Source organism: Liolophura sinensis, chromosome 1 (genome assembly GCF_032854445.1).
Source record: "Liolophura sinensis isolate JHLJ2023 chromosome 1, CUHK_Ljap_v2, whole genome shotgun sequence".
Classification (NCBI taxonomy): Eukaryota; Metazoa; Mollusca; class Polyplacophora; order Chitonida; family Chitonidae; genus Liolophura; species Liolophura sinensis.
The window spans coordinates 42,696,200-42,721,165 of NC_088295.1; the positions used below are offsets into that span (position 1 = coordinate 42,696,200).

The following is a 24,966-nucleotide window of genomic DNA, read 5'->3' on the forward strand; positions in this document are numbered from 1 at the left end:
TCTATTTATGTTTATCAAAGCATCTCAGGTCTACATCTCTCTCCTGAGCATATTCCTGATCACTGGCACATGGCGTGATCATATCCATACATGTTGATGTACAATGTGTACCAGCATAACCATACATACTAGTCATACCGAAGTAGCACTCATTTCATATCACCGCTGAGTTGGTCTAATTGAAGTCAGGAGACCTGGGAACAAACCCAAGATGGTGCTTGGTAAAAAATGGTGCTTGTTGCTGGATAGCTTGGTACTCAGCACTTAGAGGCTAGGGCAAGGAAAACAGGACCTGTTGGCATGGTGTCAGTACAATGTGACTGGGTTGTGTGTCATGTCTGGTGTCTTATTTCACCTTCTCCCAAATTTTATGTCACCTCTTTGCACTCTGTCTCCATATGCCACATTCTTTCACGGTCTCTGTCATCTTACATGGTAATGAAATTCAACTCAATTCAATTCAATTCAACCTTGCAACAATATGTCATACCCTTTGAGCTTTGCCAGCAGTTGAAGGTCTCCTATTGTGTTTGTACCTGGTGATTGAATGAATGAATGATTATGGCTTTACGCCACATCGGCAATATTTCAGCCATATTGTGGCGAACCTGGTGATTGAAGGTCTCCTATTGCGTTTGTACCTGGAGTCTCCTAATGTGTTTGTACCTGGTGATTGAAGGTCTCCTATTGTGTTTGTACCTGGAGATTGAAGGTCTCCTGTTGTGTTTGTACCTGGAGATTGAAGGTCTCCTATTGTGTTTGTACCTGGAGATTGAAGGTAAGTGGTTTGTGCGGTGAATGCGGTTTCCTCCACCTATAAAGAAGGCTGCCATCATACAAGTGAAAAATTCTTCAACATCTATCAATCAGTCAATCAGTCAATCATCTGTATAATCGATTCCACACCTTTCATTTGCCCTATTGTTTGTCATTATGGCACACACTGTCAACACGAAAACCCCAACTAATTACAAGGTATTAATAAGTGTCAGTTTTCTGTGGTATTGCTCTAGTCTAGAATCCCACACAGCAGTGTGAGTTACATGAAAAATGACTGCTCATCCCAGGATTCTGTTTTTGCTGAAAACGTTAAGCAGGAGGATATTATGTTGGTGTGATTACTGTTAGGCCCAAGCCAAACAGATGTGACTCCGTGTCTTCTTACACACATCGTCCTGGCTGATTCTAGGTACATTTGCACCTGTGTTAAGTTATGAACTGTTTGTAGGAAATGCCGGCAAATATTTTTATTATTGCTTTCAGGAAGTAGAGAACAAAATGACAGTTTTTAAGTGTGAAGTATCTTTCTGAAATAAGAAAATCATTATGTAGCTGTGTGTGTGTGTGTATATCTATATATACATACATATATATATACATATATGACTGAAAGGATGAATCTGGCAAAACTATCTATACTTAGTAAATGTTTGTACAGTATTTTGCAAATTTGCGACAGAAAACAACCAAGTGGGGCCTCCATGGCTGGGGTGGTTAATGGGCCAGTGCGGGGCAGTAGGGGCGTCTAACTAATGCGGTTGCTGTGAGTTCAAGTCCAGCTCATGATGGCCTTCTCTCCGGCCACCGGCCCGGATAGCACAGTTGGTAGAGCGTCCGCTTCGGGACCGGTAGATCCAGGATCAATCCTTGATCGAGTCACACCTAAGACTTTAAAAGAGGAAGTTGTAACTTCCTCGCTTGGCGTTCAGCATGAAGGGGATAGTGCAACGACTGGTTGACCCGTATCAGTATAATGGCTCGGGCGGGGCGGCTTACTTGCCTTCGGTAAGTCGTCTCAGTGAAGCAGCACTAAATAAAAGAGCGGTGGAAATCCGTCCTGCATCAAGGAGGCACATTACATGTACATGCACCCTAATGATTCCTTTGTCGTCATAAGACTGAAAAATTGTTGAGTACGACGTTAAACCCCAAGCACTCACTCACTCACTCTCTCCGGCCATAGGTGGGAAGGTCTGTCAACAACCTGCAAATGACTCTGGCAGGTTTCCTCCCACCATAATGCTGACCGCTGTTGTGTAAGTGGAATGTTCTTGAGTACAGTGTCAAACAATAATCAAATAAACAAATAAATAAGAAAGTCACATGGCAGTGTTGACAAAGAAGGTTTTAATGAGTCACATTTTTAAATTTAAGTGTTAACTGACATGCCGTTTCGTGTGGTTAAATAGGTTGTTTTATATTTTGAACATGCATTCATTTTAAAAGGCAGTATTAGCCAGTGTCTAAGCTCAAAGCATAACATTTAATTCCAAGAGGGAGGGCTTTGGGTTGGTTGCTAGGACACATATGACATCGGATGATTGCACTGTTTTGTCGTAACTGTCCTTGTCTTGTACCTCTAGTGGCCGACACCTGATTACACCTCTGGTAGTTAGAGGTGTAAGTGGATGGACTGGTTATGGCTGGTGGACAGCTACATGCCTGCCGGCTGGTATTGTCTCCTTTGATCTCATCAGCCTAGTGATTAACACTAATATTGTTCGCTGTCTGCGGGCTGTGTTTGTGTTTGCTCTCCGAGGAAACAACCTTTACCATTGCTTCGTCGTGTGTCCTGCAGATACACACACATCTAAGATGAAGTGTCCAAGTCTATCTTCATCAGCTGGAAAGAAGAATGTTCAAGGTCAAACTGCACAAGGAATCTTTCCATCAATAGAAAATCTTTTTGAAAAAATAATTGCACAGGTTTAATTTCAAGTTAACGTTGCTTACCTGAGATTTAGAGGCAGGTGTCATTACTCCTGATCATGTCAGCTGGACTTATATATATGATGTACAGTATTAATATCTTTTTGCATGAAATGTCTTCATGAATTTGAACATGTTTTCTTGGAAGTATACGGAAAAGGGCTTCAGAGAAAAAGAGAAAGACGAAGTGACTTTTATCCTGTCCTTTTTCTGGACTTCTCAAACACATAATTAATTTAAAGTTATCATTGATGATTATTTTTGCTGCTTGCTTTAACATTACAGAAATCAAACATTTATTTTTAGCACAGAGTTTGATAAGAGCAAATGTTGTTGCTTAATATTTCAGAATGCAAACCTTCAGCTTTTTGAACTTTTAAGTCACTGACTTTTCAGCCCTTAGCTTATAGACAATGACGTTTCTGTAAAAGGTTTTCTGTCATTGCAATGATCATTATGTCCATAAATACAGGATTTCCTCTTGTTTGTGACATGGTTTTTACATTGTAGCCTCTCATATCCAAGAAATGAATTATGTGACTTCACTAAGTAAGAAAACATGATAATGCAATGTATATCAACGCAATTACATACATTTTAAAGGTTCATACGTGTAAACTCAATCAAAAAAGCTGATTTTTTGGCATTTATATTTTCTTTCCTTAGCTTAAAGAGAGGACTTTTCCTCTCTGAACTACAATAAACTGTGTTTTGGCATCACCCCTTTACCTGTGAAAAAACACTAGTCTATTACATGTACTTCCTTATTAGGAGTTTATTGCTGACCCCAGGTAAAGGCTGATAACAGTTGGATGCAGTAACAACCATGACCATCATACCTGGTTATGCTGTATGGTGTACAGTTTCCCATAGCCACAACATCATATCCTAAATGTACATGTGATGTGAATGTTGTGGTACAATTTACACTAACCACAACACTAATCAATTTTGATTTGTATAAGTAGTCAGGATTTTGGCCTCTGGTTGTGTTGGCCACTTGAATTATTGATGTCATCCTTGCTGGTCTTTGAAAGTCCATTATTGGCATTTCCATTCAAACAGGACGGACTAAGAATAAGATGCATGCATGTAGAAGAACATGGTTTTGCCATCATTCTTAAAGGTCTTTGTATTTCACTCCCTTAGAGTGATAACAATTATGAAGATAACATTGTAAGAAAGAAATGCAGAGGTAACAAGAAGGGGAGACGTGGGTGGCACTTTCACAGGGTTTATGTAATATTTGATATGAATTACTTGCTGGAAATTCAATTATGTGCGCATTTTCTGTTTAGCATATTCCTGTTTCCAAAAATTTTATTGGGAAAATTCAGAATGTGGAGAAATAAATAGAAGATATTTTCAATTTGGTTAACTCTGTACTGAATGACCAGCCAGTATCTCTCTGTGACTGATTGCATGGTTATACTGCCCACGACCTTGAATTAGACTTGCCTTTCCTCACAACCCACCATATATATTCCTCCCACGTAGTCAGAAAAGCCGATTAGACATTCCCTGGAACCAGCGTGAATTGTAATTACACAATCTGTGAGGCAAGCTACAATGTCAGGAGAAACTCTGCAGTTTGGAAATCACATAAGGATTAGTAATATTCAAAGTTCTTCCTCTGATAATGGAAAATGTGTTAAAAACCTGAGTCTGTGGCCTTGATTTGTGAAATAAATTTGTTTCATATCTAGCAACATTACAGGGACTTTGTTTTGATAGATCACAAAACAAGTCATGAACAAAGTGGTTTCAATGGACACATAATTATATTTCATGCGCGTTTGCCAATATGGCTGTTAGAAAATTTGGTGATACATTATTAGCATGTGCTTTGTGAATTTGGAGAATTTGTGAATTTCCTTAAGTCCTCTATTAAAGTTATACACATGCAATGAAGACCTTTTATAAGTACTTATATGTATATATTTAGATTTGCATGTCTTACATGCAATTTTATGCAAAGACAACTGAAGATCAGTGGACATGTTTCAAACCTTTATTAAATGACAAATAAGCTGATTATTTAACACGATATATAACATTTAATTAGGATATCAGGGCAGACTCACCCAAGCTCACTGCTACACTAACACATAATGTTCTGTTGCTGGTGTTTAGGGCCAAGGCATTAGGGCTTGTGAGGCGAGACAGCAAGTGGGTGGTACCCCTGAACTGTCACCTATGCTACGCACAATGTTGCAGGGCTGCAGAGAGCAAGCAACTGTTGTCCCAGGGTGAGAGCAGACAGGTTATGTTGTCTTTAAACTGTCGCAGAATTCTTCATCTTATCTTGGGGGGGAAACATGTTGATTTCCCTTTGGAGCTGACCTCCAAAATCTAAAAACCACTCGTCCAACAGAAAACAAGGGAATAAAAATCTTCTGACACATCATTTAACATAACCCCATATTATTGCATATGTACACCACTTAATGAGTGCACATGCTGACCACCTGCAATCACCTTCAGAGAAGGTCAAGTATACCTAGTATAGCAGTCAGAACATCTGCACAGTGCTTTCAACAGGTTAAGGTTTGCCAGCAACCTGCGGATAGTCATGGGTTTCCCCCGGCTCTACCCTGTTTCCTCCCACCAAAGTGCTGGTTGCCGTTGTACAGGTGAAATATTCTTCGGTACGGCATAAAACATCAATCAAATAAATAAATAAACTAAATTTTATCATGTGATCTGCCACTTTAGCTGCACCTATGGGGAATCGAATGGCCATTCATGGCAGGATTATGTATCCCTGTTAAAGAAATTAAAAATATTTGAATTTTGTCAGAAAATATTTTCTGGTGAGTATCTTTGATCCACTGGATAGGAACAAAGGATTATTCCAGTTAGTAACAGTAGCATACCTGACGGCCAGGTATTGTTTTAGAAAATTGACAGGACATAACAGTGCAGCTTGTTCTTATATATATATATATATATATATATATATATATATATTTTCAGACTGTTCATTTGATGCCTTTTGAATGTGATGACAACACATGTCAATTCAGGTAGTTCTAGACCAGTGTCTAATGAAGTTCTAATCCTGCTTAGGCCAAGGTTCTAGGGGGCGTGTAATTTGCTACTATTTAAACATTTACATGAACAGTTAGAATAAACCCTAACTCATATGAATTGACAGAGGCTGCATTTCACTGGTTACATGTGACCTTGTGCCAATTATCGCACTGTCATTGTTTCTCTGGTTTTACTCTGTGTGCTGTTTACAAGTCTTTTATTACATTTCAAAGCCCATCATGAGCTTGATAGATAATATTGTCTGCTCTCAGGCCATGTTACTGGTGAATCATGCAGGTCAGGAGTTACCTTAATTCTGCAAGGTTTCAACTTCCTCTGCAGCAAATGTTTTGAAACATTGGGGTGTAAGAGAAATAAATAACATTTTGCGGTTTTATGAAGCTTGCATCTTTAATGAAACAAGCAAATAATTTTAGCCTCCTTTTCATTTTATTCATAAATTCTGCTGAAGAAAGTGATTTAGTGGTTGAAAAGGTTGAACTAAGCACATAACACATACGTGCATAGAGTTAAAGATGGAGGGGTGAGCTATGCCTCGTGGATATAATGTTATAATGGCCTACACCTCGGGCACGCTCTTCGTTCCTGCCTTTTTATCCACAAATGACTTAATTGACCGTGTACAGAAAAAATATGGAGATTAACTGATATATTTCAAGGAATGTGGTATGAGTTGTCAAGACCCTTATTCCTAACAATGGACACTTTGTATATTTTCTCTTGGATCATCTGTAGCCTTTGGCTCCTCAGGTGTGCATCCATTCATAATTTAGCTGCCTTCTGATAAAAACATCAAGGAAGAAAAAAAGTTTGTTGGTTGGGTGACCCCCACTTCCCGCACCAAGTCACTTGCTAGGACTTGCAAAATTTACCTGATATCGCAGTTCCCACTAGAAATTTTTATTGGTCTTCTCAGAAAAAACTCCTACATACATAAGAAATCAATTAAGGTGTGTTTTATATTATATATTCATTATGTTTGGCCTTTTCCAGGAGCTTAGTATGACAGTAACTCTTTAAACTTGGGCAGATTTAGATTTAGTGATGACTTCAGCCCTGCTGTCACATTTACACCCTGCTTTCAAGTGTTCATCACTGTCTGATATCACATGTGTTGGTGTGAGTTTCACATTTACACCCTGCTTTCAAGTGTTCATCACTGTCTGATATCACATGTGTTCGTGTGAGTTTCAGTGTTCAGCAGCAGAGAACAGCTATGGTAGGTTGGCATCATTATTATGGGGGATGATGGTTTTGGTCTTGGTCATGGTTTGCATTTTTGCAGTGCACTCAGAAGTCATTTTTCTCCTGTCTTTCTGCGAATTTCCCAAACTTCCCACGTCTTTTAAAGCAGAACTACTCCAACTTTCAACATCCGTGTTTGCTTAAAACACTGTAAGATTCACATTGGGATCAAATGTAACATTGTGGTGTAAATTGATAAACAATTGAATTTCTTGTGAATCGGTTTTATCCACAAAGAAAGTGAACTTGATGACTTGATGAATGAAATATATTCTTGAACAAGTACAAATTGTCAACGGCTGCAAAATCTTACAATAATCCACTGTCTTCGTGAACGCCTTGTCCCTCGATCATTAAATGGATGGTCTAGCTTATCCTTGAAAAAGGATAAGGTGTCAGAAATTTGATTGACAACATACCACAACCATACAGACTTATGGAACACAGTTGGAAAGGAACTCTGATTAAACAGTTAAAAAAAAATTAATATACTAAAATGTCCATAGGTTTGTTAGGTCCCTGGTTTGTTTCTACTAGAACACTTAAGGGTTACTTGTGCATAGTTCTTGCAGTTACTTCAGGAAGTTAGATATCAGTTGGCTTATGTACCCAGACTTGATGGATGGCATCAAATTGAACATGTACCCGTATATACATGTATGTTTATTTATATTTAATTACTTGATGTTAAATATTACATTTGTAATGTATTACTTTGGATCACATGTTCTGTACATTTTGTGTGCTTGGATCATAAGGTACATACATGTATACATTTTGCAAATCGTAATTGACTTGTTCACGGTCACGTGAGTCTTACTTTCCTAGGTAGTTGAATCTAAGTGGAGGGTGTCCATCTGCCATATTGGCTTGCCGGTATCTCCTCTAGCAGTGTAAACAAGCGTGATTCGTATGGCACGGTGGAGTTCTCTTGCCTGTCTCACTCACATTATTGATAAGGATATTAATTTGGCAGCCATGTCACCTGCACCAGGAAACAACTGGCTGTGCCTGGGGGGCGTTTGTTTTAAGTCTTTCTAAAGCCTTCACATTTGCATTTTATTTTTTATAGAGATCTCCTCTGTAAAATTGTCACTTTGAATGTTGATGTTTTTCTTGGTAAACAAAACGCTGTATTTACAGAGAAAAAAAAAAGCAGAAAATTTGTTTGAGGAATTAATACTTGTGTGTTTATTGTTTCAGCCTGTCTATGCCTTATTTTTTATTTATTTGAGAAGTCTTTTTTGATGTTTTAATTAACTTAAATATTTAAACCTGTACAGTTCTCCAATTTAGAGTTAGGGTAGTTTTACTTTTTATTTCCCTGTACTTTAAAAGGAAAAATAGATCAAAGAAGAGTTTCAGTGCCTTGTTTTTGTCAGGGCATAAATTGTTGATGTTTTCATTTGTAGTCATAAAGGTGTTTCAAAATGTGGGCTGAAACTGAAGTGTCTGAGACATTTTCCTTTTTACCTGCACCTTATTAGCTTATTATAGAATTTGATTATAATTAATGTTTAGAAATTTGACAATTTATATTTATCTTCATGTCAAGTATCATGGTATTTCAAAAATACATGTATGAAAGGGTCATTCCACGTCAAATCAGCCCCAAAAAATTTGTTTGTGGTGACTCGGATTTTGCTGAAAAATTCTTAAAAACTCCTTGACATAAATGAGGAAGGTTTCCCAAGTTATAGCCCCGAATTCCAAGTGGTTTTTGATATATGACCATCTAAAAACACCCTGTAAGGTTCATTTTCAACAGTTGCGAATAGGATATCTGTTCTGGAGGCATTTTTGGATGACCAAAACTTCCAATTCAATGGGCCTAGAAGTCTGAAAATGTACCTGCATGGTATTTTCTGTCCTGGCTTTCAGAATATGGAATCAAAAAATAAATATCTTTAATACTTTTTCAGATATATACCACTAAATATCATGTTTCTTTCAACGCATATATGCTATTTTGTATTTTGTGATAGATTTAGGAGATATTTTTTGCCTGATGAATACTGTTGATGTATATGACAATTTTCAGAAGAAAGTCTGACCACTTTGAGGTATTATTATTCATGTAGTTGGTGTCTGAACTTTGCTCCAGGACAAAAAAGTGACATTTTACCTCGTTTTTGTCTTAACTGATCCCCATTTTGACAGTTGAACACCTCTTTGAAATTTTTTCCACATCTAGATACATCTATTAGCCAACTATGGTAGAAAATTCAAGAATTCTCAACCTGGAGCACAGTTGGCAGAGTGTCTCTTTGGGAGCGGTAGATCCAGGGGCCGACTCACACCTAAGACCTTAAAAGAGGAAGTTGTAACTTCTTCGCTTGGCGTTCAGTATGAAGGGGATAGTGCAACAACTTGTTGACCTGTCTCAGTATAATAGCTCCAGCAGGGCGGCTTACTTACCTTCGGTAAGTCGTCTCAGTAAAGCAGCACTAGATAAAAGAGCGGTGGAAATCCGTTCTGGAACAAGGAGGCACATCACATGCACTCTAAGGATTCCTTCGTCATCATAAGACTGAAAAATTGTTAAGGATGACGTTAAACCCCAAGCACTCACTCACTCACTCCCTAATTTAAATGGTCTCCAATTGTTTACCCTCCATCAGCCCCCCTGGCTTCATGCCTAACTCTTAATATTGATACGTGTGTAGATGTATACCCTGGGTTCTTCATGATGCCTTCCTCCCCCAGTCCCCCACACCCACACAACTCTTCACCCCGAGTACTAACACCCCATTGCCTTGTCGTGGTTTTCCACAAACAAATGGTCACCCGAGCCAAATCGTCAGTCATATGTTGGCAGGACTTGCTACATGCTTTCCTTGTCACCAGGTTACTTGTTCATGCAGACGCTTACCTATAGGGTGTATGGACTTCCGCCCGATGCGGAATTCACCAGACGGCTCAATTGATCCAGACTCATTGATCTTATCAACCGCTCGAATGTCTGAACAAATGTGTTATAATGTTGTTGACCGATAATACAAACAACACGGTCTATGTTTTATTCAGACTACTGTTTACACGATCTCTCAGATCTCTTGCCAGAGTCATGACTCTTGTCTGGAAATGATATTCTGTAAGGCTGTATATCTCTCCTGGGATTCTAAGAGCTAATGTGATATTCAGAAGAAAAAAATAAAGAATGAAATTCTGTCTCATGCTAACATGAATTTGTTTGCTTGATAAAGGTTGCATAATATGGGAATTTATCTGAGCACCTGCAACTGTGTTGATTGTAGAAGTTTCTGTTAAATCTGCATCCAGTGCCTACAAATTTTCCTACCAGATCTTGGACTTTCTAGAAGCAATTAGTTTTTATCAGCCCTATAGACATGATAATGCGTTTTACTCCTGTGCCATTCTAAAAGGAAAGCTGGAAAGTGCAAAACCATATAAAGTCAACAAGAAGTGAAGATAAAAACATTCAGTATTATTATTTTTAGTATGAAAAACCAAGAAAAATTTAAGCTCAGTTTTAGTCCAGTCTAAAATTCTAGTGTTTATCTCGCACTTAAGGATTTACCACAACACTGTCAGTATTATACATGTACATATGTAGGTGGGAGGGGTTTAAATGTTAGCTGTGTGACTGATATTCTGGCATGCTTACCAGAGTGCCATCCTTCCTTACTGGTGTGGATTTAATCCTAAAATTCACCTGAAAATGTGGCTTTTTAAACTCAAATAAAGGCGATAAAACATTACTGTGTGTTCCTGAACTTATGTTATTGTATCATCCTACCTTCCAAAAAAATTGAAAGACACCTTTCTAAACTTTCAAAAATCAGACAAAATGTGAAATATTGTCAGGGTTGAAATTTGAGGTCAAATCCTGTACCTATACCCCGTGGTTGCCCCCTTTTCATACAGGTATTCCTAGGCATTTTAATGAGAGTGACAGTGCCTATCAATTATTCAGTACCCAATGATTTCCTCACTATAAAATGTGTGTAACCAAAGAATATCAGGTAAAAGTTATCAGGTGTGATGAGGTAATTAAGCGATGCCAACCTGTTAGCCGCTCAATGATTGGATAGAAACATGATTATTTAATAAGGTGTCTGAGCTGGTGGACGGGTTTACCTGCACGCCCCGGGATGATAAAAATCTTCGAGCATCTGCCAAGAGCCGCAGCACACCACATCTTAAAGTCACCTTAATTCCGTTTGGCTTTTTTATTCGGTGTTATTGGGTATCAATGATGCATGCGGCAGCTGTGGTTAGTGGTAAATGTTTAATATCGTGAATGGATCGAAACGTCTACCTGTACTGATGCAGCGAAGACAATGGCACTGAGGATGCGTGAATAATCGAAGTGTAATCAATGACTTAATTATCCCCACGTTGAATTTTATGTATTGCTGTAGGTATTAAACGATTCATTGACATGTAGAATGGCCTTAATAGAATTCTGAATGCTGTTTTGTGTGTGTGTGTGTGTGTGTGTGTGTGCGCGCGCATGTGTGTGCATGTGTGTGTGTGTTATTTTTGTTTGACATGGAAAAGATTGTAACTGTATAACTGACACAAGCCTTTCAACAAGTTCTGCCATCCATCGAATTAAACAAGGGTCAAGATGTACTGACATAATGTTTCAAATACTGGTGTACCACAAGAAAAAACATAGATACATGGAAATACATGTAAATCTATGGAAGTAACAGATTACATGCATTCATGTTCAAAACCTAGTTGTAAGACTAAAATAGATACAATATTTATTGATGAGGTTTAGTTAAATATTGTTTCCTGCTCGCATAACTCCCCCCCCCCTCCCTAGCCCCAGATAAGTGATAAATTCTTGAGTATGCCATTAAAAGAACAATCAAATAGAAATAATTGAAGAAATGGTTAGATTTTAAATATCTTTTCTGCAATAAAGCTAATGGTATAAACTGGTTAAAGGTACACCTATGATATGATGACAGCTAAAACTGCAAGATTCAACAACTGAGTGGACCTAAAATTAAACAGATGTTTTTATTAGCTGTCGTGGCAGCCTCACATATTTGTTCTCTGTTAAGATCTGACATTTTCACATTACCTTTCAAGACCTAAAGATTATACCAAAGCATTAGAAGAGCCTTATGTTCATGATTAACTTGCTCCCCTGCTCTGACTGCTTACCGGGGTATCGGTGACATGATCAATGATGCCCATGTGTCTGTTTGGGCCGTCTAACTTGCATTGAGAACCACTTGTCTTCCACCAATATGGCGACATATCCATCTGCCACATGCAGGAATTATGTAGAAATTATCAGCAGTCTGATTGTTTATCTTCTGAACATCTTGCTGATCAACATCATTTTGCCATATTTTGACTTAAACATTGCCCATAGTGCTTGAAATCATAATGGCTCAAACAATCATTCATTTATTCTTCCCTTCAATCATTTTCAGGCATGGATTTGGAGATAGCAGACGGCCTCTGCTAGATTCTGCCATGTTGGTGGAGGAATTGGTTCATCAGCAAATGACAACAATTGTAAGTATGTACTAATTTGCCTTGAAAATGCTCCCAAAATCATCTAAAAGTACATTTTTAGGGGGCAAAGAAAGGTCATTAATATTTCTTTTGGTCCTGAGACTTTTATTTTTCCGGTATGATATCTTCCTAACAGGCCTAAAACACCTTTCTAGGATCAATAGATATGTCAGAATTGGGCAAAATGAGTACTTTAGCTTTGTCCTGGACAAGGTTTTAGGTGATTTATGGTAAATACATCCATTTTTCAGGGCCACTTCAAAGAGTTTTTTTTGTGCAATTTGATTAAGTTCCTGTCAGAAAAACTTAAGGCTTGTATGTACTTCTGAAAGAGCATTTTTACAGGTTAAACTCTAGGTGCAAGACAGTAAATGAAACTTCACAACCCCACCATACAACTGCTGTGGCTAAAACCTGGCTCGCAGATTACAAATGTGTAACTTGGCCAGCATAAGCTTATTGTCTGATTTTAGCTGTGATTTATTGGCCAGACTAGTGTGATGTATATTGCTTTATTTTTTATTGAAATGGGACTTTTCACACCAATTTTGTCCTGAAATAATCTGCATATGGGCGCACAAATGCATATTTCTGCTTACATCCAACTTTATGTTTTACTAAATCAATACAAGACAGGTTAAAGGTTCTTTATTGACAAGCCAGTAACCAGCCACTGGCTTGTTCCTAAGTTTGCTTGTTGTGCATCTGTGGAAAGATTCAGATTTTTTGTAGTTTAGCGTTGAGAATTTTCCACTTTTACAATAGACTGAGCAAAACAGAGTTACAGGAGTAAAGCACAGACCTGTAGCAAGTTATACAAGCAACCTTTGTCACATGTGATTTGTGATGTGAACTTCATGTAATACTACACAAGAGGAATGCCAACTGTTTATTGCCACCAAAGGCCCCAAGAACAGTGAAAGCAGAGCAATGCCAAGGAAATTCCACAGAATATACATAGAGAATGAAACATTAAGTGCAATAGGGGTCAAGAAATACATCATAGACAATATAGCTTTTCAGCTGACTGCCTGAATTTAAGTAGAAAGGGTTCAAGGACACCAAATTTATTCAAAGGTCAGAGGAATTTTGTTATGAAATCTTTGCGGTCAAGTTTGTATGAAGAAATGTGCCAAGGATGCATGATTTGAAATCATGTTTTGAACATTGTGTAACCTTGACTGTAAAGATTCCATTCTAGTCCTTGTTCGTATAAGGCTTCTAGCCTACCTTGGAGAAAGAGATGAATACAGTGAACTATGGCTTCTGTGTGAATGAAGGAATAAATAAACGCAAGAACGATTAGAGTTTAAGGCTGCTTTGTGCAAAAGGTGGAAAAAACAGACATACCGACATTTGTATGTTGTAATAACATGTTATTACTGTCTCCTATTTTGGTCATATAGGTACTACTTTTAAGGCGTCTCACAAGGCTGTCTATTTCTATTTTTGTAATGTACAGGTACATGGCCGGTCTGTCCAATTATGAAACTTCCATCTTGTTGTGATAAATGTGGTGTTAGGCGAACTGACATTTTGTATTTTAGGGAAAGGGGGCGGGACGTGGAGGGGTTAAACATATTGATATTATCAATTGCTGTTATGACAGCAGTATTGCCTTGTGACTTTAAGCCATTATAAGTTACTCATTATTATCAAATATCAGGAAGAGCAATTCTGTATGTTCTTTATTAACTGCCATGTCTGTCGGATTTATTGATTATGTCACCCTATCAGTTATTTGTAGGTTGACATTTTTTTTACTACACTTTTTCGCCTAAATTTTTTTTCCTGTGACACATTTTACTTGGTTCTGATTGATATTAATCTCATAGGGCTTAACTTTAAGATATTTTTAAGGGATGTTAACTTAATTTCTTATAAGAAAAACATATGTGTTGGCATAAAAAAAAAACATCTTAATTCCTTTATGTGCTTCTGAAAGTGCATTTTTACCAGCCAAACTTTAGTTGAAATACAGTGATTAAGTAGGTTTTGTAAAACACCCCCAGGCAGAAAAACTCCTGGTAAGAACGCCCCAGGAAGATTTTGTATAGAATTTCTGAATTTTAGTTGATGGAAATGCAGTGTAATTGTTATCTGACCACTGAGGTACATGTACATGGATAGTCCCTTTTCAACATTTACCTACATGTATTAATGATACTAATGTATAATGGTAACTTTGTCGGATCTGGGACTATTTTATAGTTTACATATATATAATACTCCCATGTCAGACATTCATGTGGAATCACAAACTTAGTACGTGTGGTATTGTAAGAATCTTAAATGGGACTTGTCTGATCCGATTTTTGCAAAGTTATTCCCCTTTGAAACGATAGCTTGGGCCAACTGTTTTGTTCTATATTTACATTATGAAGAACATGTCCTTGTTAAATAATCCAAGCTAGAGCAGTGTAGTATGTTCAATCCTGCCTTTGCACTGACAGTTTGTGGGCAAATGGTTAATGTAGTACTCCTGTGTTATTAGAGTGGTCAGTCCAGCTTGGACCTGAGCCACCATTGGGCAGAGAATGATATCCCTATAACCTTTTTGCTGGTTTGCTGACCAAACCAGTGTGGCTGGCAAAGTTTCAATAGGCTGAATCCAAATCCAACCAAAAATGTATATTATATCTGTTTTCCAGGCCCAGCAAGCTGCTGGTGTGGCCATGAGTAGGAATGCAAGATTCATCGGCATTGAAGACTTTCTCTTTTTGCTGCGGAAGGATAAGGTTAGTCATAGTGATTGCCCAGGGGCTAACTCCACAGAGCCCTTTTTGACTTGAACTCAATATTTTTAACTACAAGTGAAAGCATAGTTTATGGAACATTAACTTCAAGCTATGGCAAATTTGTCTCATGATAATACTTGTTAGGTGATCCCCATTTTCATTCCAAATTTTCAAAAAAAAAAAGGCAAAACTGGCTTTGTGGAATTGGACCCTGATCATAATGAAATGCATACATAATTGTCTTCTTAACACCCCAATTTTTTGGGCATTATGTTGCTTAAAGCAATACTTCAGCACATTCCACTTACAGTACACAATGGGTGGAGGAGATGGGACTGCCAGCATGAACAATTTGCTGATGAACTCTCCCTTGTATGATATACAAACTTGCAGTCTTCATTGAATATAAATCTGCAGTGTGCAAAAGTCCCACATGCTGTTTTTGTTTGCTTTGATCAGAATTGATATTTGTTTGATCTTGCTAAAGCGTAAGATTCATGAAGTTGTGAGTCTGATGTTTGGATTCCTGCTAGAGTTACTCCCCTTGTATTTGCTGATTTCCACTTGAGCAACCCTACCTCTTCAAAACTTGAAGCACGCCTAGACTTTTTTCCAGAATTTAAGGATTTATTTCGCAAAACTTTTTTCAACAGAATGCTTTGAATATTTCAGACGGACCTTTATGATATTAACCACATGGATTATTTATTTATTTAATTTAATTTGATTGGTGTTTTATGTCGTACTCAAGAATATTTCACTTATACAATGGCAGCCAGCATTATGATGGGAGGAAACCAGGCAGAGCGCAGGGGAAACCCATGACCATCCACAGGTTGCTGGCAGACCCCACAAAGATTAAGTCAGCTGCATTGCAAACCTGGTTTAGTATGGTGTATTCTGTATGATGAAGAATCATGTAATACTAGTTATGATCTTCTACACTCTTGAATGTGTTGTTGCTGTATTTATTGTTCAGGTGAAGCTGCGACGCTTGTTGCGCTATATGATGCTGAAGGATAAGACAGCTACATTAAAGTCATCACAAGATGAAGAGGAAGGGAATGAAACAGGTAATATTCTGATACAAATATTGATTGGTTGATTGATTGATAAATGACATAAGCTGCAAGAACTTTTCACTGACATGCCTGTCAGTTTTATGAGTGGAGCAAGCCAGAGTGTCCAGAGTAAACTGTCGATGTTTAGCAGATGGAAATACATATATAAACAGGATCGGTAAAATGTATATTCGAACTTGAAGGCCACTGTTACTAAGCCCTTTCTTTTTTTTTATTGAGAGTTCTTAGGCACAATTAGCTGTATATTTACCAAGTATGACACACAATGATATTTGATTTTGTTTTATTGCTTGCTGCTCAGAATTTATGGGAAAATGCAGTGAATGATTAGGCTGATGTCACCATACTTTGACGATATGTGGTGTCATGTCTGGTGTCAAAAATACAATCCTGCAGTTAGCACTAGAAATCTAACTGTGTTGAGACCACCCTGATACAAGAAGGCAGTTATATCTCACCAAACTAGTCTTAAAAGAAAAGTTAATCTTAAAGCTAACAAACAAACAGTGGCATACAAAAATGACATTTTACCCACATTCTGAAGTTTGGAATGACTCATCCAAATACTTGGTGTCCTACATTTTATTTATACAAATTAAGTTTTGCAGTTTTTTGCATCTTGCTGAGTTCAGTACATTCATGATTTTATTTTTTTTTTTTAATAAATATTTTTTCTTTGCAGGAGAAAAGTTATCTCAGCCATTAAAGAAGAGAACTAAGATGTGCCAGGACTTTCTGTCTAACATTGACCAGACTGGTAAGCTGTTTACATTTCAAAGAAAAGAAGACCAAAACTATTGAAAATTAGCATTGTTTCCATAATGGAGAGAAAAGTGGTATTAGAGTGCAAAGTGAGGTGCAGTTGATCCAAAGCAGGCATAAGTTGTATGTGTAAATTTGATTTCACTCACAGGATTTGGTTTATAACAAATTTTTGCTAAAGTACTGAAGCCAGTTTGTTATCAAGTATCAGCTTGTGGTTTGTTTGTTTTTGTTTCTTGAGAAGAAAAGACCTTAATCTAACTTAGTGTGTTAAAGTGAGAAGATTTTTGATGTACACATAATTATGTCCTATTTTGTTCACATGCCTGTTTGATCCCTTGCACTTAATTGCAATTTTGTTTTTGTGGAGACATTTTACCACGACCCTGTTATTACATGTACATTATAAGTGTATTTATACATACCAAACTTTAGAACAGTAATGGTCACATTAAATTGATACGGTGTTTTAAGGTGCTACATGTCATTAATATTTGTATTGCATTACCAACTGTTGTCTGTCATCGCTTTTTTTGGCTGTTTTCTACAGGTGAACTGGTTGCACTATTTGAGGACGATGGTTTGGATGAAGTCAAACATGACCGCCTTCTTGTGAGTTTATAGAACTCAAGTTTTGGATATAAAACTACATTAGCTGGATTAAAAGCAGCTTTACAAACCGTGTAATTTTTGTCAGTTTTGTCAGGTATTTGGCATGGTGGTATGGTTTTCTACAGGCTGTGCCTAGGTCCCTTTACCCAGAAACCTAACCATTGAGTACAGTGTAACAGATTATTTATTTATTTACTTGATTGGTGTGTTACGCTGCATTCAAGAATATTTCACTTATACCAGGGCAGCCAGCATTATGGTGGGAGGAAAGCAGGCAGAGCCTGGGGGACAGTGTAACGATTAAAAAAATAACTTTGATCCAGTAAATCTGTTTACATGCATGTACATGTAAAAACCAATGATGGCATATTGCTATGCAAATAGAGAGGAGATGGCAAGTTTGAAAAAAAATATTTGCCACACATTATTTTATGAATGATTTTTTTTAATTTAATGCTCATGTATGTACATCCTTTCATTTGCCATACTCATTTTCTTATGCCATACTGAAGAATATTTCAATTGTGCAATTGTTAGGCAAAATTACTGACCAGTTTTCCTACTTGTGATGTACAGACGTGCCCACCATACACCAGATGAACATTAAATTGTGCAGGTGGCATGTCTAGGGTTGCTAATTGCTTATTGTCACTTAGGCCCCCTTGAAGAATGAGAGTGCAGTTTTCCACTGCAAGGGCCTCACCTAGTGTGATATTCTTAAATAGCAGTGCCTTATAGTCAGATATACATGTACATGGCCTTCATATTTTTGTGAAATGTTAAGCAATTTCAACACTCTAGATGCTCTGTGTTACAATCAAAAGAATTGCTTCTTTTATTCTATTGTATCTAAAGTTGTCATTTGTACATGAACAGATGGGGCTAAAAGGTGAGTCAATAGCTTAGTTGTACACAGGTCCTGCATGAGTTCTCTCCCTTTCCCCTTACAGAGAGCAGAGTTGCTGACACGTTCTATGACCCCAACCCAGTACCTGGAATTCTGTGAAGCCAGACAAGTTACTTTTTGTAAGTAGACTTTGCAGAAAAAATATTTATGTTATTTATTGGAAATACAAAATACTGTAATAACTAAAAAACATGTGCTACCATGAAGCTCTCCTTTAATATGAAAATACTTTGTTAGAAAAGATTTACCTTTATTTAAGACTTTAATCACCTAGAATTTCATGGGGTTTTTCACCGACAAATGACCCTACTGAACTAAGATGTCAAAAAGTCATGTGAAATTTTATGTCACATACGATAAATAATGTGTAACATTACAGCATTTTCCACTAGTTAATCTTCCTCCAGTACTATTGTTCCTACTGCAGGGTGATTAGTTGATGGAAACTTCCATGAAATTATATATGAATTCCTGTGTACCTGTTACTTTCAGATATTGTAGTAGAATATTCTTCTGTCTCAAATCTTGGTAAGTTATTTTATTGGTTTGCGATGATTCCTTCATTAATTGTAGGTAGAAAATTCAAGTCTCACCGTTTCAAAGAGTGGCTGTTGACAGGGCTACACTTAGAAGTCAAACCTAATGCTTTAGCGCTGGAGGTTCTCAGCTACCTAGCTTATGAAACTGTTGCCCAGGTAAGTTAGGTTCTCCGTTATCTGGCTTATGAAACTGTCACCCAGGTGAGTTAGGATCTCAGCTATCTGGCTTATGAAACTGTCGCCCAGGTGAGTTAGGTTCTCCGCTATCTGCCTTATGAAACTGTGTCCCAGGTGAGTTAGGTTCTCCACTATCTGGCTTATGAAACTGTCACCCAGGTGAGTTAGGTTCTCAGCTACCTGACTTATGAAACTGTGTCCCAGGTGAGTTAGGTTCTCTGTTATCTGGCTTATGAAACTGTGTCCCAGGTGAGTTAGGCTCTCCACTATCTGTCTTATGAAACTGTCGCCCAGGTGAGTTAGGTTCTCAGCTACCTGACTTATGAAACTGTAGCCCAGGTGAGTTAGGTTCTCTGTTATCTGGCTTATGAAACTGTCGCCCAGGTGATTTTGGATCTCAGCTACCTCTGTATGAAACTTATTTGGTGTAAAACTTAGGCACATATTTGATGGTAAAATCATTGAAAGTTTTTAGACAAATGGTTCTGTATTTTAGGTTGATACATGTATGTTTGTGTTAGAACAAAGTCTGTATCCTTTGTTGTACACCAGCATACTCCTTACAGCGCATGCCTCACTTCAATGCCACCTCTACAAAATTTTGTATGGAAATTAACTGGAAATTTTTGTATTAACACTGAGTTCAGTGGGATTTCTGTGATAAGGCTGGAAATGGTTTCAGAAACTCTGTGTCAACCTTTGTTTCTAAAAAATACTTTATACGCATGCATTTTTTTTTAAATTTAAAGTATTCACAGCATAATTCTAACCAACAATTCTTAAACAATATTTAGCTCGCCTGAATGAAGAAAAGCGAGGTATTGTGAAAGGAGGGGAAAGTGTTGGTGTTGGTGTTGGTGTCAGGCTGAGTTTTTATTTTTTAACTCCTGTATAATGGGCTCTCATTTAAGGATTGAAGGTTAAGCTTTTTCTTTTAGCTCCTGTACATGTATAATGGGCTCTCATTCATGGATTGAAGGTTAAGCTTTAGCTCTCTAGTATGATGTGTAAATGCACATTGTCGGATGGCAGGTTAAGCTCTGTTTTTCAGCTCTTGTATATTGGACTATCACACATGGATTGAAGGTTAGGCTTTTGTTTTTTGCTCTCTAGTTTAAGGTATGATGTGTAAATGCACTTTCTCAGATGGGAGGTTAAGCTTTTTTTTTTTAGCTCCTGTATAATGGCAGTCATGAGTGGATCTCCAACATACAGTGATTTAAAGTGTTTCATTTGTGTGTTTTTTTGTTTTGTTTTTTCGTCTGTGTACATCTACAAAGGGCCTAATGATGGAAGGTTGAACTGTTTTAGTGGTTTTAGTTTTATAGCCTTTGTAAATGTTCTTAATGATTTTAATTGGTAGACTTTTCAATTCAAAAATTTTCAGTTATCTAGTCTGCCAGCAACCTGCGGATGGTAGTGGGTTTCCCCCAGGCTCTGCCCGGTTTCCACCCACCATAATAGTGGCTGCCGTCATATAAATGAAATATTCTTGAGTACGGCGTAAAACGCCAATCAAATAAATAACCAGTTATATAAACTTAATTTGGTTTCTGTAGTAAACACATTCTCTCGAAATTAAGCCTTCATGAAGGGCACCAATTTCTTGTATACAGGGTTTCTGTGACTTTATTGCGTATGAGATTTATACCCACATGCCTCCCTACATTTAGGAGAACAAGAAGGGTAAAGGGTTCCTCTGGGGATTTTAGGATTTTCCTGTTTTGTGGACACACATTAAGATTGTCTTCATTCTGTTCTCCTGTAAACACAGATTTCTTCAAACCTTTCTTGTAGGATAACAGTTTCTTAAGCAATCACTTATTGGGATAAGCCTTTTGTCTCTCTAGCTACTTTTCCAGATTTGCGATTTTCCAGAGTCTAAGAATTTACCTTGGTGTATAACAATTTATTTTATATACATAGTATCTGTAGAAAGCTCTCCACATCTGTATTAGTACTAGGAGCCTATGTCACTGGTTGATGCAGGTGCCTTCCTATAGTGTGACGGATTGTTCAAACCATCCCAGCAGACTGGTGTTGGCTGATTTTTTTTGTTCAGTCAATCAGAGGGCTGCAGTGGCCACCCCTTAGTACACGGGTAGCCAATCATGGGAAGCATTTGCATTTCAAAGACCACTACAGGGAGTTTGTACTCAAACACTCCACAATGAAGTTTTTTTCAATACTATAGCTCAACATTTGCTCAGCCATTCACAGCATTGGAATTGTTTACGGATTGTCACATGGAATTCATAAGTTGCATATCAAAGACCACGGCCTCAGTTTTGTGCACAAAATATCCACACTGACGTCTTTGCCATCACAACACTAGTGGGGGCAGTGATGCGAAGTGAGCATCACATAGAGAGCAGCACATGCACTGAATGGAATGTGGTATACCTGAATGTGGTAATACACTCGGTATATTAAAAAGGTAACCTGTTGTCATCAGCAGGGAACAAAACATGAAAGGGGTGTTATGCTCCACTGAAAGGAGCGTTATGCTCCACTGACAGGAGTGCTATGCTCCACTTACAGGAGTGCTATGCCCCACTGACAGGAGTGTTAAGCTCAACTGAAAGGAGTGTTATTCTATGCTCCACTGACAGGAGTGTTATGCCCCACTGACAGGATTGTTATTCTATGGTCCACTTACAGGAGTGCTATGCCCTACTGACAGGAGTGTTGTGCTCCACTGAAAGGAGTGTTATTCTATGCTCCACTGACAGAAGTGTTAAGCTCCCACTGAAAGGAGTGCTATGCTCCACTGACAGGAGTGTTAAGCTCCACTGGCAGGAGTGTTTAAGCTCCACTGACAGGAGTGCTATGCTCCACTTACAGGAGTGCTATGCCCCACTGACAGGAGTGTTGTGCTCCACTGAAAGGAGTATTATTCTGTGCTCCACTTACAGAAGTCTATGCCCCACTGACAGGAGTATTAAGCTCCACTGAAAGGAGTATTATTCTATGCCCCACTGACAGGAGTGTTATGCCCCACTGACAGGAAAAGAAAAATGATTTTGTGGCATGCATGAGGATTTCTAATAAAGGTGTTGACTTTTACTGTATTTGAGAGGATGAGAGTATACCAGAACAGTGTGTGTGTGTGTGTGGGGGGGGGGGGGGGATAATCAATATGTGTGCTTGTATATTCCAAACATGTGGTTAGAAGCCAGAAAATTTTAGCCAGAAAAAACTTATGTTTTTGTCCTTTTCTCTTTGATTCTTTGTTGTTCAGATAGTGGACCTGTCTTTGCTGGTGAAGCAGGATCAGAGTAAATGTGTGGAAGAACCTGTGTCTGCCAGCCTACCCACCATCTGTATGAACTACCAAGATACTGTCCAATTTCCTGCTGGTAGTGTAAGTACATATAGCAGGGTTGAATTCATCTACTTCTGGGTTTACCATTTTATTCTATTAAATACAAGTGGTATAAAGCTGCATTCAAGACATAACAAAGACTTCAAGTTTGAAACAAATAATCAAGAAGAAAAGTCTGATGGATACTTTTCACGAAATGTCCTTACTATCGTGTGGAGCGTACAGAAATATTACTGCAGGTTCATTCTTGCACGTTGTGGCCAAGTAGTTAAAGGTAGTTGCCTCTTAATCGCTAGACAAGGAGAGGCACAGGGGTCAGCCCTGGCCTTGAATAGGGAATTAGCCCCATGCTTTGTAATGGCTATTTACACAGTATAACATTCATTGAAGAATCATCTTCTGCCAACATGGTGTGCAAATCTGTACTTCACTGGTAGAAACATTTATCTGCAGTACCAAAGGGCATTCTGGTCTGCCCAGACCACAAAAACTCATCACCACTTTGAGGGGAGGAAGTGAAGTGAGAAATACTTCAGTAGGGTGCTAGGAAACAAATGACAAAAACAAATAGATAAGTACTGAGGCTCATTCGTATAGAGAGTTAAGAAACCTCATTTGGGTATTGGACCATGCTAATGCATAATGTATTTGAATACATGAATCATATTCGTGTTTGTATCTGTTTGTGTCCCAGAGTCCTCCCTCCACCCCAACCCAGTCATCAGTGAATAGTGGCGGGTCAAACCCTGCCAGTCACCAGTCCTCACAGAGCAGTCACAGCTCAACCAATGCTCCTCACTCCAGCAGCAAGAACCATCCAAGAAGAGAAAAAGGTAGGTGGCAGGTCTTTCAAAGTTGCTTAAGTTTCCATTGTTGTTTTTCGTTTTTCATTTGTGCTTTATTCGGAGTTACTAACCAGGGTGTATTAATGAACCTATTTTGAAATGAATGATTGTCAAAGGGACAGAAATACGGAACTCGTATTATTAAACGCTCCATGCCGCCTGTCAAAATTAGGTCCAAAGCTACGAGCTCTTGTTCTTTCCTGTATTACGTCACTGTTATCAGTGTATGTGTACTCTTAAAACACCTAGCTAGTACTCAAGCACTGCAGTGTCACGACCAAAGCAATGTGTTCTGCTGTGATTTGGACCCTTTGGGTTATCTTGCCCTTGCGTCTCCCATTGCATATTAATCATTAATAAACCCACCACCAACATGACACAGACTACATTTGTGTGTTAACTTTAACATAGGATTCTAAACTGTGCCTCTTACTTTATGGTCAAGCCTCAGCCCATCAATATTAGTTTTTTTCTCTTTTTGATGTGACCGTACAACTTGTAATGTCACAGGTTCTATAGGCCTAGGCTACAGGCTGTGGTGAAAGTTGCATTTCATGACAAATGAACAATTGCAAGAAGCCCATTTCAAGCAACGGCAGTATATATGCATTTTGCTTGATTTCATTTTCATTTGATAATGATTTTTTTTTGTATCAGTGCCCAAGTAAGTGGTGAGTTTGTCAGGCAAGGTAGCCTGGCAACCAGGTTAAGCGCATAATGTCCTAGATTACAAGACCACCGGGAGCCTCTGTGGTTAGCGTGGCAGTACAGCATAATGACCTGGAGCTTCTCAATTTGTACCTTTCATGTCCTGACCGTCCTGTTACAGAGTGGAGTATCCACTGTGCTGGAATGGTCAGCCTCCAATACAATTCTGCCTAGTGATATACGAGAGGCAATGAGGAGATACAGCCACTGTTTTGGTCCGTTCTCTGGACTGACGGTAAGCAACCAAAACCCTGATTTAATTTTTCCAAATACAATAAGAAATCAAAAGAAATAAAAACAGGCGTTTTCAGGTGTAACACCATTGAATACAGATCTACAGCAAAGAAAAACACCTTGAACAGAGAATGTGACCTTGTTTGTAAATGTACGTCTGAAACTACTCTGTGTTAAGTGGAAATCCAGCATTCAGAATAGTTTTGAAATTAGGTTGGCCATGTACAATAATCCTTCTTTTCATAAAATCTGGCCAAGATTTTGCTTAAGTGTATCAGTTGCTTACTATCGTGTTAAAAAGCATGTTGTGATTGTGCCAATATAAAGAGCCACATGCAGACATATATTATTCGAAATAACTTCTGGACCTGTTTCTTCGGCAGTTTCTTGTCATTTGTGGCTATACATCAGTGATTAGTGACCTCAGGTGTTCATGCGTGATGTCACACCAGGCAAAATAGGAAACAACTGAAAAATTTTGTTTCCATTTTATCCTCCTAAACATATAATGCAGTTCCGACTAT

General features: G+C 38.2%; 1 protein-coding gene across 1 annotated transcript in view; it reads left to right on the plus strand.

The window, feature by feature from the left end:
- LOC135482351 (transcription initiation protein SPT3 homolog) overlaps positions 1 to 24,966 on the plus strand; it is a 64,782-nt gene that overhangs the window by 39,521 nt on the left and 295 nt on the right. Inside the window, exons 3-12 of the mRNA XM_064762290.1 lie at positions 12,429 to 12,513; positions 15,165 to 15,251; positions 16,231 to 16,324; positions 17,016 to 17,090; positions 17,646 to 17,707; positions 18,658 to 18,733; positions 19,188 to 19,309; positions 22,572 to 22,694; positions 23,350 to 23,577; positions 24,330 to 24,443. Of these exons, the coding sequence (XP_064618360.1) occupies positions 12,429 to 12,513; positions 15,165 to 15,251; positions 16,231 to 16,324; positions 17,016 to 17,090; positions 17,646 to 17,707; positions 18,658 to 18,733; positions 19,188 to 19,309; positions 22,572 to 22,694; positions 23,350 to 23,577; positions 24,330 to 24,443 (1,066 nt within the window). The remainder of the gene's footprint in view (positions 1 to 12,428; positions 12,514 to 15,164; positions 15,252 to 16,230; positions 16,325 to 17,015; positions 17,091 to 17,645; positions 17,708 to 18,657; positions 18,734 to 19,187; positions 19,310 to 22,571; positions 22,695 to 23,349; positions 23,578 to 24,329; positions 24,444 to 24,966) is intronic.